The sequence below is a fragment of the Mesoplodon mirus genome, assembly GCF_964341445.2.
Source record: "Mesoplodon mirus genome assembly, chromosome: 16".
Lineage (NCBI taxonomy): Eukaryota > Metazoa > Chordata > Mammalia > Artiodactyla > Ziphiidae > Mesoplodon > Mesoplodon mirus.
The window spans coordinates 8,203,940-8,219,995 of NC_138992.1; the positions used below are offsets into that span (position 1 = coordinate 8,203,940).

Below are 16,056 nucleotides of genomic sequence, written 5' to 3' on the forward strand. Positions count from 1 at the left end.
GGTGGCGCAGTGGTTGAGAATCTGCCTGCTCATGCAGGGGACGCGGGTTCGAGCCCTGGTCTGGGAAGATCCCACATGCCGCGGAGCAACTAGGCCTGTGAGCCACAACTACTGAGCCTGCGCGTCTGGAGCCTGTGCTCCGCAACAAGAGAGGCCGCGATAGTGAGAGGCCCACGCACCGCGATGAAGAGTGGCCCCTGCTTGCCACAACCAGAAAAAGCCCTCGCACAGAAACGAAGACCCAACACAGCCAAAAATAAAAATAAATAAATTAAAAGAAGGCTCAACATTTGAAAAAAAACAAACAAGCACCTATACCCCTCTGTGCCTGCCTGAAGGTGGACACAGTGGAGCCCCCGGTGAGGGTCAAAAGGGTTCATACACGTGAAGCCCTGAAAATGGCGCCTGGGGCCTAACGAGTGCTCACTGAACACAAGCCTTTGTTGCAGGCTGATCACGGGTCTCACGCGTGCTCGTGCACTTGACTCTCAGCCAGCTTGTCACCTGGTTTTGTTAGGAGAGCTAACTTCAGTCGCATTCACTGACTCAAGCATTCAACGTACGGACACTGTCTGTACCCTTTTCTACTGACACACTCTTGGTCCAGGGCCAGCGGCTTGCTAGGCCTGGGAAACAGCCCTGGACATGCTAATCAAGCTCCCTGCTCTCAAGGGACTTGAGTTCTAGTGGGCGGAGGTGGAAAATAAGCAAAGAGTTGTGCAGTTCATCCGGGACAGGTGCTATGAAGAGAAACGGAGCAGGGTGAAGGGATGGGGGCAGGGCTGTTTTATATAGGATGGGCGGGGAAGGCAGGGAGCTCTCTGGGATGTGTGTCCAGATGGAGATAACTCTTCCTCCCTCCCTCCCTCGCTCCTTTCCTTCCTTCCTTCTTTCCTCCTTTTTCTTTCTTCCTCACTCTCTTTTTTCTCTCTTCTTTTTAAGATTTATTTTTAAATCTAGGTAACATTGGCTTATGACATTATATAAGTTTGATGTGTCCAACATTCCGTTCCTACTTCTGTGTACCCTACAGCACACTCACCACCAAAGGTTTAGTTTCCGTCTGGTCACACACACTTGAACCAGGAAATGAAACGGAAGTTAATCCCTTTTACCCATTTTGCCCTCTCCCCAGCCCTCCTGCCCTGGTCACCACTACTCTGTAGCTATGTGTTTATTTTTGCTTGGTTTGGTTTGTTCATTTGTTCGTTTCCCATATGAGTGAAATCATATGGTATTTGTCTTCCTCCTCTCCCTTCCTTCCTTTCTTATCCTGTCTGCCTGGGAGAGTCTGGGGAGGCCATGTCCTCCCCTCAGGACTCAGTTTCCTCATTTCTGAAGACGAGGGGCAGAGGGGCTGTCAGTGACACAGCTCTGGCATGGGAGATCCAGACCCCTGGGCCCTTGTACGGTCCTAGGATGTGTGTTTACATATTTCTAGGCTCTTATTTCAACACTGACATGTGCTTATCAGGATATCCTGACATGTTTAAATTGTTTTTCTAAACATTACCAAGCACACAGGAACTGTGATTAGAATTCAAGGAGTGGGTATGATCAGTAAGCAACCCCTTCCATCTGAGACACTCTTTCAGCACATTCTGGGGTCCTGGGTTGGACTGCCTTCAGCCTGGCTCACCAAGAGGCTGGACGAGTGGCTGGAATCACTGATCAGAGGCATGTCTGCTGGTGGCCACACACCAGCTTCAGGAGAGATGAGGAAAGGAGACAGGGAGAGGTGTGCAAAAAGGGCTTCATTTAAATTCTATCTATATTCTATCTATCTATCTTCGTTATCTATCTATAACAGGTTATTTCTTGGAAAAAGATCTGAAGCAAATGTGGCAAAATATTAATGTCTGTTAAATCTGAATGGTGATGTGTTTCTTTCTTTTTTTTTTTTTTTTTTTTTTGCGGTACGTGGGCCTCTCACTGCTGTGGCCTCTCCCGTTGCGGAGCACAGGCTCCGGACGCACAGGCTCAGCGGCCATGGCTCACGGGCCCAGCCACTCCGCGGCATGTGGGATCCTCCCGGACCGGGGCACGAACCCGTGTCCCCTGCATCGGCAGGCGGACTCTCAACCACTGCGCCACCAGGGAAGCCCTGTGATGTGATTCTTATATCAGTGTTTTTTATATCAAATATTTCTGACCATGATCTATAATAAAAAAGACATTTTATACATGCAGAATCCACACACACACACTCACACTCAATGCCTGTAGTAACATTCACGAATAACATTCATACTCATTGCTGTTAACATACATGATATATCTGATAGTTTCGATTCTAGTCTATTCTAGTCTAATCTAGTCTATTCAAAAATGCCTGCCTGAAATCTATTTAATTGACTTCACAGCCTACTAATAGTTTAGGGGGAAACCTGCATTATGTTATTCTCTGTTCTTTACTGAGTTTTTGGAATATTTTATCACAAAAATTATATTAGTCACCATTCGCATAACTCCAATTATTGCCAAACATTTAGCATGTGTATTTCACTGCAGTATCAAAATCACCATATGAGTTGGGCGGTTGCATAAAATCATTGCCAAATTCCAATGAAACCTGCATATAAGGGGCTTAGCACAGCTCTGGGCACACATGGTCAGTAGCTGTGAGCGATTACTATTGCCCCATCCCAGGCGCAGGCAGGGGCCCCTGGGGTGCTTCAAGATGCTGTGCTGAATCCCCAGGTGCTGTTATTGTCAGTTTAACGCCTAGTGTTCCAGAACTACCAAGCAGCGGAGGGGCACGCAGGGCTCTAGCAGGTGCCCAGGAAATAAGTGTTGGACAAATGAATGGAAGAGACACTGACCTTCATAGAGATAACACAGGTGAGGCTGCAAGTCCAAAGTCAAACCTCCTAGATTCAAATCCTAGAGCTGGAAAGACCTAGGCTTGGATGCCAGCTTTGCTACGTATTAGCTATGTGACCTTGGGCAACTTACTGAATCCCTCTCTGCCTTTGTTTTCTCCTCTGTACAATGGGCACAATAATATTACCCTCTTCATAAAACTGTCCTGAGGTTAAACGGGATGACACCTATACACTGTTAGCATGATGTCGGCGGCTAGGTGTCTGCAGCTTAACTGGCCCAGGGGAGCCCATGCTTTAGAGCCAGGCCTGATCCAGGCTGGTCCCACTGGCGGTGGGTCCAGATCCTTGGGAACTCCTCTTCCGGATCACTGCTAGAAAACGACGACCTCACCCAAAGGACAGAGCCTCCTTCATGGGTGCTGCGGAAACACTTTCCACAAGAGGGCACCTTTTAGGAGCAGCTGGGCACCAGGCCCTGGGCCTTGCTAGAAGTACCTCCAACAATCTGAACAATTCCATGGCTAGAATGCTAAAGGGAGGGGCCCAGGTTCTGCTTCCACAAGATTGCGATTCGTTTCCCATTCTAAGGGGATCTGAGCCCCTGAGACAAGATGGGCCGTGGCTGCATCCACAGTCAGTATTTTGAAGAGACGGCTGGAGTGCGGATCTGAGCCCCCGGGGGGCGCGTGGGCATGCGAAGGGGCCCGTTTTCAGGAGGACCCAGGTCTGTTCCTTCTTGGCGAGGACAGAGGCACAGATGCTGTTGCTGGTTTAATTAGAGAGGCAGCGGGAGGGAGGTGGCCACCACGTGACTGCCAAGCCAGGGCCGAAGCCACAGGCTGTAATGACAGGCAAGACGTGCCTCAGAGGCGGGTTTGCTGGGCCTGGGCTCATTAAGGGCCGTCAAGAATTGGCGCAGGTGCAGTGCGCAGTTTTAAAGGACCGCCCTTAACACCTCCCATAGAAAAGTTAGAGCCCTGGAAAACATTTAGCGACCGTGGACGGGTCCACAGTCACCTTGGATGCCTGTGACCTAGGGGACGGAGTGTGGGGTTTGGACCTGGCTCCGCAGGCAACCTCAGAAGACTCACTGCTGGACAGTAAGTTCGTTCACTGAATACCCATCTCTGTGCCTGGGGCTGATGTTAGAATCAAAAGAAAATTAATTATTATCAAATGGGGGACAGTAAATATTACTTCTCTCTCCCCTCTGGTTAGTAAATTATTAGAAGTAGGTGTTCTTGTGTTCACCCCAAGTTTGAGAAACAGGATGACAGCCACGTTGCTGCAGGGTCTTTATCTTCAAGTCACAGTTCAGTCAACAAATTTCTGTCAAGCGCCTGCATGTGCCAGGAGCAGCTCCAGGCATCTGGGGTACATCGGGGAACCATACAGCCCATGTTCTTGGCCCTTTGGGGGCTTTTAGTCGAGTTCGGGGGAGGGATGGCACAGGACAAATCTTTGTGACAGAGGAGGTTTGGTGGTGGTCAGCACTATGGCACAAGCGGACAAGCAGGGCTGGGGAGGGCACAGGGTACTGGCTGGTGAGGGTTGACATCATAAATGGGCTCATGAGATGGGCCTCGGACCTCGTGGAGGACAGCGGAGCTGAGACTGGAGGGAAGCGGGTGTTGGGTGTGGGCTCTGCAGGGCCCCAGGAGGGAGCCCAGGAGCTGCTGCTTCTTACTGCCTCTCTTCTGCCGTGTGGATCCCACGAGGCTGCTCGGAAGCCCAAGGTGATCCTCAGAGCTCTCCATACACCCGCGCCATCCTCTACTCTCAGGGACACGGCCCATCCAGATGCTCTTCCCAAATCCCCTCCCTCTTCTTGGACCAAGGGACACTCCTTCCCTCTGAGGCTGATGACTCACTGCCCAGCACTCTAGGGACCCTCCCCTCTGCTTGTTCAGCGATGTCACTGGGTAAATCTCCCCCCTCTTAGAACCTGCGACGTGCAACTCTCCATGACTCCTACCCCCACCCAGAACGAAATGCCAGCCAAGGTGTCTGTCTGTCCACCTCGGCATTCCCAGCGCAGGGAGTTCACCCCTCACCCCATAGCTACCTGGCCACCCGCTCCCCCACCTCCATGCTGGCCAAGGTCACTGATGGTCAGCGCCAGTGCCGGCGCTGCTCACCATCCCCGTCTGGGGCTCTTTCTTGCCTGGACTTGGTGACCCTCCCCATCTCCTTTTCCATAAAATTCTCCATCTCGGGCTCATTTCTGAACCTCCCCGCCACCTGGCTGTCTTGCCCATTTTAAATGCTGATGTCTACCCCCCCACCAGTTGCCACCCCTGCCCTTTCTCATCCCCTTCCGTCCACACACGCTCATGAGGTGGTACCGTTTCCTCCCTTTGTTTCGACAATGATCTGTAAGCTGACGATTCCTAAATCCCTCTCCAGCCTATGTGTGCTTCCTCACCTCCAGAACCTTCTTCCCCTCCTATTTTCCTGACCTCAGTGATGAAGACCAGTACCCAGTGACCTGATTAGAAGAGAGATGTTTCCCGATTCCTCCCACTTCCTCATCTTCCCCAGTGCTCTGCGGTACCCCAGTCCTGTCGATTCTCCTCCTGAGGACGTCTTAACGCACTCCTCCTGTCCACTCCTACGGCCCCATCGGGGCTCTTTCCCTCCTCCTCTCCTTCCCATCCTGGGGCAGAAGCACTGACAATGTTCTCTGGGGAGTGGGGACTGGAGGAGGAGTGCTTTGTACACAGAAGATAGTGAATTAACTTTCGTACATTGATTACTCTTGAAGTTATGCAAAATGGTTATGACTTTGTAAGTTTGAGAAGAGGGAGACCTGGGGCAGCCTCTCCAAAGGCAATCGGGTGAACTCTGAAAGGATGAATGAATGAACAAATGCCCCCAGAATTCTCTAGAGCTCTGAGGTAGGTGGAGACACAAATACCCTCTCATTTAATGGGCATAAATTAAAGACATACTGTTGGCCAGCACCTGAGGATTTGAAACAAACATGACACAGATCTTGCCATGGGACAGCCTGGTAAGGTCGCAGAGGTAATGCGGCAATGAATGAAGTGGTCATGAAACCTGGTTGAGGGTTGGTGTCCGGTGGAGATGGAGATACAGTGGAAAGAGGGTGAGTTTGGGAAGCACGTGACCACTTCTTCACTCTCCCCTCAGCCTACTCTGATCACTCAGGCCTTCCACTAACCCCACTGAAATGGCCCTTACCCAGGGTGCCCAGGACCTACATCCTGTCAGGTCCAGGGGTCAGATCTCTGCGCTCAACTCACACTACTTCCAATGACACTGTACACTTGACCTTGGCTTCCTTTCAGAAAAACGTACTTTTCTTGGCTTTCTGTGACATCATAGTTTCCTGTTTTTTCTCCAAATCCATATCTATAGCTCTGAACTCTCTCTTGAACTCCCAACTCATCTACCTAGCTGCCGATCTAAGATATATCCCAAATCTGGGCATTTCTCACTATTACCACGTCTTTAACCTTAATTTAACATAGCAGCTTGCTCCCTGGACCTCACAATGGACCTCAGTCTGGTCTCTACTTTCTTTGTTACCCTTCCATAGTCAATTTTCCATAGAGCTGCCAGAATACTCTTTAAAAAGATGAATCAGCATAGTTGATTTACAATGTTGTATCTGTATGGTAAAACTATTTTAAAAAATGATAATAAAGTGAATTTTCCTGATTACTAAAAAAAAAAAAGATGAATCAGTATGATCATTCTCTAACTTAAAACTTTCCGATAACTTCCCCCTGCAAGTAGAGTAAGTCACTTTTCTGATGACCTAACAGGTCCCTGCAACACATCTGCCTTCCTCTCCTACTGCTTCCTCCATCATCCGCTGGGGTTCCCAGCGCCTGGCCTTCTGTGTCCCCCAGACCAGCGCTGCCTCAGCCCTTTGCACTGGCCCCTCGCCTCACTCGCCCCGCAGCTGGCCCTTCTCATCACTCAGGACCGGAAGCCACCTCCCTGAACTCTGTACGAAAGTTCCTTCCCCCGTTGCATCACTTCCTCTCCCGTTACTGTTACACTTTTCTCTTCCTTTCTCTGCTTACGCATCCCTGTCTGTGTCCTCTCCCGAGAACAGAAACTCCATGACCGGGAGCCTTATCTGTTCAGGTTACAACTTTCCCCCCAGCCTGGAGGAGAGCCCTCAGTGAGTATGTGTTGGCTGCATGCACGAATCAACTCGGGACCTGCCCTGACCACTGGGTGTGGATGTGACGGGACAAGGGGCCAACCTCTCCACCATCCAGCAGGCCCGGTGTCCAGACCCCACCATCATTGCAGGGGTACACGATAAAATGTTCCTTTTAATTTAAAATCAGAAGAAAAAATAAATATAAGAATGGATATATAAGAATGAATCCAGCCTACATTCATCTTTTACCTGCACAGTCAGAAAATACTTTTACTGTTTTGGGGGGACAAGTCAACCCCGCCGATCCCTGGCTTCCTCTGCACTGAGAATGATAATCCCACGCGTCAGGGCCGGGGGACACTTAGATGAGGTGCCGTGTGTGCGTGACAACTCTGAGGGCCGGGTGGCTACAGCGCCGGCGTGGAGGGGTCCCAGCGTGGTTCTCAGGGGTTGGACACTGTCTCCTTCACCTAGAAGTCCTCTCATAACTGCAGGGCTGGTCACCCTGTGCCCACTCAAAGCCTAAAGAGAAGGCAGCTCCGACTGGTTAGGCAACCTGCCTGAATTGCATGGCTAAAGCAAGGAATTGTGACCCATTTTTCTGATTCCAGGTCCCGGGCTCTCCAGAGAGCCTCACGATGCCCAGGGTTGGGATCCTCGCACCACCCCACCCCAAAGGGCTGGGGAATTCGGTGCAGCAGCCCCTCTCTGCAGGAAATCCATGTACTTCCCTGGGACTCCTGTACCGTCCTCTGCTATAATCTGTCACCAAAGGCTTGCTTTTCCCAGGCTGGAGCTTGTGCCAGCGCCTGGGGCTGCCAGGTGCCACTTTCCAACTCTCAGGCAGGCTGCCCTTCCCCTCCCTACTCTCCGAAGGGCCCCCATCCCACCTGCTCCTGGATGAGGCCAACTCCTGGCCAAGCTCAGGGGCACCTCAGCGGCGGCGATTCTGATTTTTCTCGCCTTCCTTGGAGATGCTTGTGCTTTGGAGGGGAAGGAAGAGCATTGCCTCTTGGAACAAATCTGCTTTTGATCATGCAAATTAATGCCCGGTTAATGTAGGCAGACTGTCAGTTTCACCAGTTAGGGGGAGAGAGAGAGAGAGAGAGAGAGAGAGAAGAGAGGGAAAAATCCCCACCACGGCAACTGATGAAGAATTTCAACAGAAAGCTGCTACTTCAGAAAATAAGATCGTTCTCTGCGAACAGAGCCTTTCCAGGCATCTCAGGCAGCGCTGATATTCCACGGGTATGTGGTTAACTTTGCTGGTGTCATTAAGACTCCTTGGGTGGGCCATAGATGGCTTGGGGTGGTAAGTGGGTGAGGGTCTTCACGTGGAATCTCTGGAAGCCCTACCCAACCTCTTAGGGCTGCGGGAATTTAGTGGGTCTCCGCTGATGTGATGGACGGGTGAGTCCGGGGGCTCACGTGGGATGGGAGGGACGTCTACCCCTCCTGTGACTTCCCCCAGGGAGCTGGATGGTGTGTGTTTGTGGGTTGGGCTCTGGATGGTACTGATGTAGGGTGGCATGAGGAGAAAGCATGTGTGTGCATCTGCCACGATTTGGAAAATTGGCTCAGGTCAGGCGAGGTGATTTAGTGACTGTGCGTCCTTTGTATTCCTGCTTTCTTGGGATTATTCTCTGGATTGGGGACAATGGCTTTGGATACTGACCATAGTAGTACAGTTAAAGAATTAAGTGAAAAACTAATATTTATCGAGCACATGGTATTTGCCAGACATTGTTGCATGTATGATTTCTTTCAATATCTTTATGAGGATATGTACTAATAATCTCCCGATTTTACAGATAGGGAAACTGAGGCTCAGGTTCTGGAGAACTCAAATACCCCTGACTACAGTCCATGGACACCCAAGGCACTCTCCCCGCTCCGTTGACAGGCAGCTGGGGGAACAGGGTCCTGGTCAGTTCCTTCGTCACTGGGTCACTACTGCTGGCAGTGCCACTGCGGGTCCAGTGACACCCCCCCCTTCCCTAACTGCCCTGAGGTCCTACAGTAGGACGACCATCTCTCCAAATAGTGTGTATCAAACTGCATTTTAGTTACTTACTTTTGCCCATTTTCTATTTGGTTACTTGACTGAGCTCCCCGAGGGCAGGAATTTAATTTGTATCGATGCCCCCAGACACCTAGCACAGCATCTGGCACATAGTAAGTGACCTTGTGAAGTGTCCCCATGACTACATGAACAGGTCTCTGTGTTGGGAAAACACACCTGAGACCCTGTTCTAGGCGCATGTGGAAATTTTCTACAGTTGGTATGTCCTGCTTCTCAGCACAGACAGGGTGGGAAGGGCTCGGCCATATGGATGGACAGAGGATTCAGGAAAGGAATCGCTGGGATGGAGGCCCTCAGGAATGTGCCATCCTGGGATTCTCCTTGGCTAATGGCAGCTGGACTCAGGTGCTCTGGAGCCTTCCAGGGGGAAATGGAGAAACCCACAACCCAACGCTGAATACAGGTCACGAGGAGGCTGAGGAAGGGAAGGCAAGCTGGAGGGCACGAGTGAGCAGAATGTTTGGATATAAAGAGGAACCTCAGTACCGCCTCCAGAGGGCAGCTGGTAGCTCGGTTCCCACTTGGGTGTCCACGCTACTCCATGGTGTTTCTGTGTTGGGCATGATGCTGAGGATTATTCCTCTGGGCTATGATCTGGCTGTAGGGTGTTGTAGGTGGCGCTACTGTATTTCCATCCCTGTCCTAGAGTTTAGCACACAAAGCACCCCCAATTGGAGGCAGAGGACCTTCAGTGGAGACTTGGCTTTGCAAATGACTAGCTAGTAGACCTTGGGACAATCATTAAACCTCTCGAAACCTATGTCTTCCTCAGTACAATGGTGTTAAATGTTGGTTCGTGGGTATGGAGCTCATAGCCTTACGGCTGAGATAAAAGAAGAATGTGGGTGGAACTGCAAAGTCCTGTGCACCTAGTGGCCCTGATTCTAGCTGGGTTTGTGCTCACCCAGCATGCTGTCATTGTTGGACGACAAGCTCATGGAGGGAAGGCCTGGCTTCTTCCAGAGGGCTGGGATGGAAAAAGGGTGCCTTTGGAGTTGAATTCTGGCTTCTCTCTGAACTCGTTTCCCATCTGAGCATTAGTGATAATAATCCCTGATCCATAGGGTCGTTTGGGAATAAATTATCTCCTTGAAGACTCCTAGGTCAGATCCATAATTTCATTCTTTCCATTGAACAAAGATTCACTGAGCACTTACCGTGTGCCAGCCACTTTTGTAGGCACCAGAGATATAGCAGATAGCAAAATAGATAAAGTCTCAGAGCTCATGGGGTTCACATTCTAGAGGAGGAAGAAATAGAGTAGACGAATATAGAACATGTCAAGGGGAACAAGCGCTGAGGACGGGGAGCAGGATAAAGGGGAGAGAGGATGCTGGGGGTGTGGATGCCTTTTCCACCAGAGTGGTCCAGGATGTTCTCTCCAAAGAAGCAGACCCTGAAGGAAGTGAGGGAATAAGTTACCTGGGGAAGAACATTCTAGAAGGGAGGACAGAAAATGCCAAGACCCTAAGGTGGGAGTGTGCTCGGCAGATTTGAGGAACACCATAGGGACCAGTTAGGCTGAAGCACAGTCAGCGGGAGGAGGCGGGCAGCAGGAGACGAGGTCAGAGGGCAAATAGTGGCCACATCAGATAGTGGGTGTTAAGGACTGTGGCTTTTCCTCTGCATGAGCTGAAGCCACTGGACGGCTTTAAGAAGAGGAGTGACGTTATCTGACTTCCACCATAAAGGGATTACTCCAGCCCCTGTGGTTCTCATAGAGCAAAGGGGGCAAAGCCAGAAGCAGGGAGATGGTTGGGGGCCATTGCAAGACTCCCGGAGAAAGATGATGGCAAGGATCAGGGTGATGGCAGAAGGGGTGGGGAGAGGGGGTTGGAAACATCTTGAAGATAGATGTGCTGATGGAATGCTGGTAGGCAGAGAGAGAGGTTTGGAGTCTGGGTTGCTGTTTATTGAGATGGTGAAGACAGTGGGGATATAAGCTGGTTGGGGGTGGGGACATAAGAGGAATCAGCAGTTCATTTTGGCTGTGTTAAGAGTGAGAAGCGATGAGACATCTAAGTGAAGACGTCAAGTCGACCCTGCGCTAACCCAGTCTAGAGTTCAGGGGCAAAGCCCAGGCGGGAGGTACAGAGTGGGGCTGGAGGTGCGCGTTCAGGAGAGGCCGGCACGTAATGGCACTGCAGGTGTGGACTTGGCCTCAAACCTGACTGTTACTGTATCCCTGCTTCTCCCAACTGTCCACAGCAGTCAGCACCTAGGTGGGTTCCCAGCGGGATGCAGGCTCACAAGAACCACCCAACGACTGCACTAGCGCCTGTTCAAAGGAGAATAAATGCAGAAGGGAAGTCAGACAGGAAGAGTCAGCCAGTTCCCTATTCTGATGCCTGGACTTGAGGGCACACTCTCCTACTCATCTCCTGGTGCAGGCAGTGAGCTCTGTCAGCAGACACGCTCTTTCTTTGCAAGTGGACCAAGGATATATCTCCTTGAAAGCCTCAGAGGGAAACTCACTGCATTGTTGACAAGGGTTTCCAGTCCTCTGGATGCAGCTTCCCTGCTGGAGGAGGTTCAGAAATTCAGGGCAGAGTTGGGAAACTCCCAAGATGCTGCTGGGAGAGGACCAGGAAACACCAAGGCAGCCGCAGACAGTCCTCTTAAAATGGGTTGGCATCACCCGAAAATATAAACTTGAGCTGCCCTATGGTCAACCCCAGCACCCAGACAGACAATAAAAGCTCCCCTCCCCCCAGCCCCGATGGATGGCTCTTCCACTGCGGGTGGGAGGAGTATAGGAATGTGCTGCTGGGGCCTGCTTCTAGGATGATTCCCCAGGCTCCCGGAAATGTATGTAGTTCTTCCTCTCTCTCTAAGGTCGGAGATGGCTGGGATGCATTTCCAGCTCATGGTCCAAAGAATCAGAGCTGTGAGGATATAGTATCTTCTGTACAAAGATTTCCACAGCCTCCCCTGATGGGTAGTGTGGAATGAGGTGTTTCCTGGAAGAGGATCCAGGGCCGATGGCCATGTCTTTCCATGCTGCCCATGCTGTAGGGCATCGTTTCTCTCGGGCAGCATGCAGAGAGTGCAGCACAAATGTAAGGATATTCGTTTCTTTCTCTTGCTTTATAATTTTTTGTTTTTGTGAATCTTTTATAACACTTAGTATAAGAGTACTCATGTATATAATTTATACTCAAATGACTGTGCTTACTATTTTTTAACTGATGACGGGCTTGATCAAAGTAGTGGGAATTTGAAGACCCATTACTTCAGAGAAGAAAAGCCCAGGGCTAGTGGTGGAGAGTGGCATTGTTTCAGTGTTTCCTGAGTGTTAGTCTGGTTCAATAAACAAGTTGCAGCCCCTTGAAGTAAAGGGCTGAGTCATATATGGGTGCTCGGCAGAAAAATGTAGAGATGGATCAGGGGCAAAAGTTCCTTCTCCATGGCTGTGAGTCAACAGGATGGAAGCTGTTAGTGACCTAAGCTCTGCTCTATGCCACCCCCCAATACACACACACACAACGCAACACAATGCTCTCTATTTATACATATACATATATATGCACACATATGCCTATGTGATGTAATCATATGTATATTAGTAATGTTAGTAATATTAAATTCATAGTATTCTTTTTCACATTGCCACACCTCCTGGGATAGCCCATGTTAATTGCTTGCTGTGTATCTTTCTGCAGCACTATCCTTTCACATAGAAATAAATACAATTATACACATTTACATATTTATAGATATACACAGGTTGGTTGTTTTTTAAATATATGAATGCTACCTTAATTTCACACTCCTCTGCATTCTGAGTTTTTTGTTTTCCATTTAACAACATATCACAGGCATCCTCAAGCCAGGAAAGATGTATCTGGTTCATTCTTTTCACCGTCTGCATCATATTCAAAAGTTCATCATATTTAATAGTGTGTATCTTCATCTAGTCAACCATTTCCCTGTTCATAGACATTTGAGCTGCTTTCAATGTTTTTGCCACAGTAATTAATGCTGTGATTAATACCCTTGTATATATCTCATGTCAAAGTGGTGCTTTATTGCTGTAAGATAGATTCCCCTAAGTGAGGTAGATTACCCAAGGGAATAGCATAATCCAAAGGGTGCAAGACCCCATTTGGTTGCATTAATGATTCTTTTTTTGGTGTCATTAATTCCAACGATACTGCCTTATACTCAACAGAGCCAGACAGAGCCCTACACTGAGTGTGTGTGTCCTCACCTTGTGTCATGTGCTGGGGCCACCAGCCCAGGCTGATGACCTAGAGGACCCATCAGGAGCAGCTTGACAAGGAGGGGTGGGCGGGCCAGGGGGGAGTGTGCTCGGCCTCTTCCTGGGTGGCTGCATCCTGTGAGGAGTGATGGCCTCTCTGGGCTGAGCAGGAAGTATCTGCTCAGGCAGATAAATGACCTCACAAGTCCCTTGCACTTTGCTGTGTCTCCAACAAGCCACACAAAGCTGCTCTTGCCCTGTGCCTGGTCCACACTTTCCTGGGATGGCTGGGAAGCTCGGTAGCTTGGAAGGCTAGTGTTTGGGTTTCCCTGCCAGGACTCTCTTCATCCCCATGCCTCTCCTTCTCCCAGCCTCCGTGGGACAAGCATCTTTCATGGAGCAGCGGTACCCACGGCCTGGAGCCCTGAAGCTACAGAGCTCCTGGGTCAGCCCTGCTGGCAGTTTCCCATGGTGATTCATTCCCAGCTGTAATTTGTGGATGTGTCTGGGTTGCTCACAACTCGGCAGGTGTCTTATTTCTGAATCCCACCCACCACTACCACCTCCCAAACTTCTTATAGAGCCTTTGCACATGTAGTTTTTCAGTGATTGTTTTGAAAATAAGCAAGTAAGTCGATGACCCTTGACCAAGGTCAGACTTAGGTCCAGAGTCACTGGGCCGCACCCTGCAGGGGCCCCGAGGCCTCCTCCCACCTACCTTCACGGCCTTGGCTCTGTTGATGAGCCCGTCATCCTGAGAACTCCCGATGAGCAGATCCACCCTCACCCGTGGAGCTCTCTGCAGTGCTCGGGCTGGAGCTTCTTGGAGGTATTGGCCATCGACCACAGGACCCCAGTAGTGGAAAGGGCCACTCACGGCCAGGAGCTGCATCAGGTGCAAAGGGGTGTCGTGATTTATATGGACTTTGTCCTTTAAAAAAGTGGTACTGGAATAATCCGTTGCATTGCTTCACTGAATCAGGTCTTAACCATAATGAACACCAGTGCTGCTTATTTACCCAAAGCTCTACTGGGAAATAAGAGTAACGTGGCCAGACAGCAGCCAGGCAGGACACCAGGCGACAGTGCCGGGAAGGTGAGTCTTGCTCTGAGCAGTGGTTGGTCCCTAGGGGAGCATCCCAGAGCCTCCCACCAAAGTGACAACAGATCCACAGGGAAGAATGGGTAAGCCTGAGCCTGTGGTTGAGTGAGTGAAGCAAGAGATATTGATCGAGGAGGAGGTGGTGGCCAAAGGCAGGATATGACAGGGAAATTCACCAGCTTTAGCCACCATCCGATTAGCCCACCTTTGGAGGAGCTAAGGATAAGACCTGCGCCGGGTCTGCAAGTCCAGGCTCATTGCCGAAGGGATTAAAGTGTCAGCTCAGATGACAAGTTATTCCTGCTAGAGTCCCCTTTGTTAATATCAGGGCCAGCCAGAGAGACTGGGGGCTGTGAGCAGGGTCTTTATAGGCTGGAGAAGGAAGCGCACAACTGTCCTGCCTAAGAGGGCGTGTTGGCCTTGCTCCACTGCAGCCGTGACCACAGTGCTCAGTACATGTTGCTGTGGCTTGATGGGGTGCCACCAGGGTCCCAGCAAGACCCTTTACCTGTGTCACTTCATTTTCTTTTCCTCCTCTATAAGGTCTCCATCATTATCCCCATTGTACAGATAAAATCTGATGAGCAGAGAGATCTGTTGACCCTCAGGACCTGTGCTTGGTCCATTACATCCTGTGGCCTATGCACGGCCCAGGGGGTCTGGAAATATGGACTCAGTTCCAGCTGGTCACCAACCTACTGCGTGGCCTTGGGTGGGTCCTGTCTCCTTTCTGGCCTGGTTTGCATTTGTAAAAGATCAGAGGATGTCCCTCCCAACTCGCACACGAGTGCCCACCTTGGTCTGGGCGTCATTGAGGACACTGGCAGGCTCCTGGCGGAGGCAGGACACCATTTCTTGGATGGACGAGGTGGGGCAGCCAACCTCCTTCGCCAAAGCAGCTGCCTGCTGCCGAGCCTTCTCCGGCCTGATGACAGCGGCGGGGGAGAGCGCGGAGCCGCCCTGGAAGACAAAGCAGACTCAGGGCCCAAGGTCTAGATCATCTCCCATCCTCTGCTCAGCCCAGAGACCTCAGGGCCTCATCAGGGCTCTGCATCCTTCTTCTAGGTATGGGAGTCCCAGGACCCTTCCTGGGATACCCACAGGTCTCTAGGAAGTCAGAGCTGATCAATATTATGTCAACATGTTGTGAGCTCTTGAGTGAGTCTCCCTAGGCCTCGGTTTCTCACCTGTGAAGTGAGAGCAGTGGACCGAGTGATCTTCAGTCTTGGCTATGAACCAAAGTTGTATATTGAGGCAAAGAGTTGATGGTGGTTGAACAGGGACAAAGATCAGAACTGTCCTCTGAGAAGAGGACTCTGCAAAGGTGGATACATCCCACCAGCACCTCCTGGGGGCTCCTTAAATCGCAAGCTTTCCTGGCTCAGTTAAGCTAGAGTTGGACTTTAAAATAGATGCCCACTTAAAGGTGATGGAAACACAGTCATTGTGAAAGTAAATTGTATCAGCAAAGTCATTGTAAGTCTCCGTACAAATTTCAGGTCTCTGGGAGCATTTCCTCTCTAAGAATGCAGGTGGTGGTTACTGGGTTCTGGGAGATGGCTCTCCGGGCCTGGACTGTTGGTGGAACTGGGTCTTCTGCCAGGGGTGGAAGAGGTGAGTTGAGTGGGGTCTTGACCAGGGTAGGACCCCGGGGCCCATCCTCTGTGGGTCACCCCTTCCCTCCAGCTCAGACGCGGGCTACTG

General features: G+C 50.6%; 1 protein-coding gene across 1 annotated transcript in view; it reads right to left on the reverse strand.

Moving 5' to 3' along the window:
* TG (thyroglobulin) overlaps positions 1-16,056 on the reverse strand; it is a gene marked incomplete at its 5' end in the record, with an annotated part of 239,460 nt that overhangs the window by 21,345 nt on the left and 202,059 nt on the right. The window contains 2 exons of the mRNA XM_082601181.1: positions 13,969-14,136; positions 15,148-15,312. Of these exons, the coding sequence (XP_082457307.1) occupies positions 13,969-14,136; positions 15,148-15,312 (333 nt within the window). The remainder of the gene's footprint in view (positions 1-13,968; positions 14,137-15,147; positions 15,313-16,056) is intronic.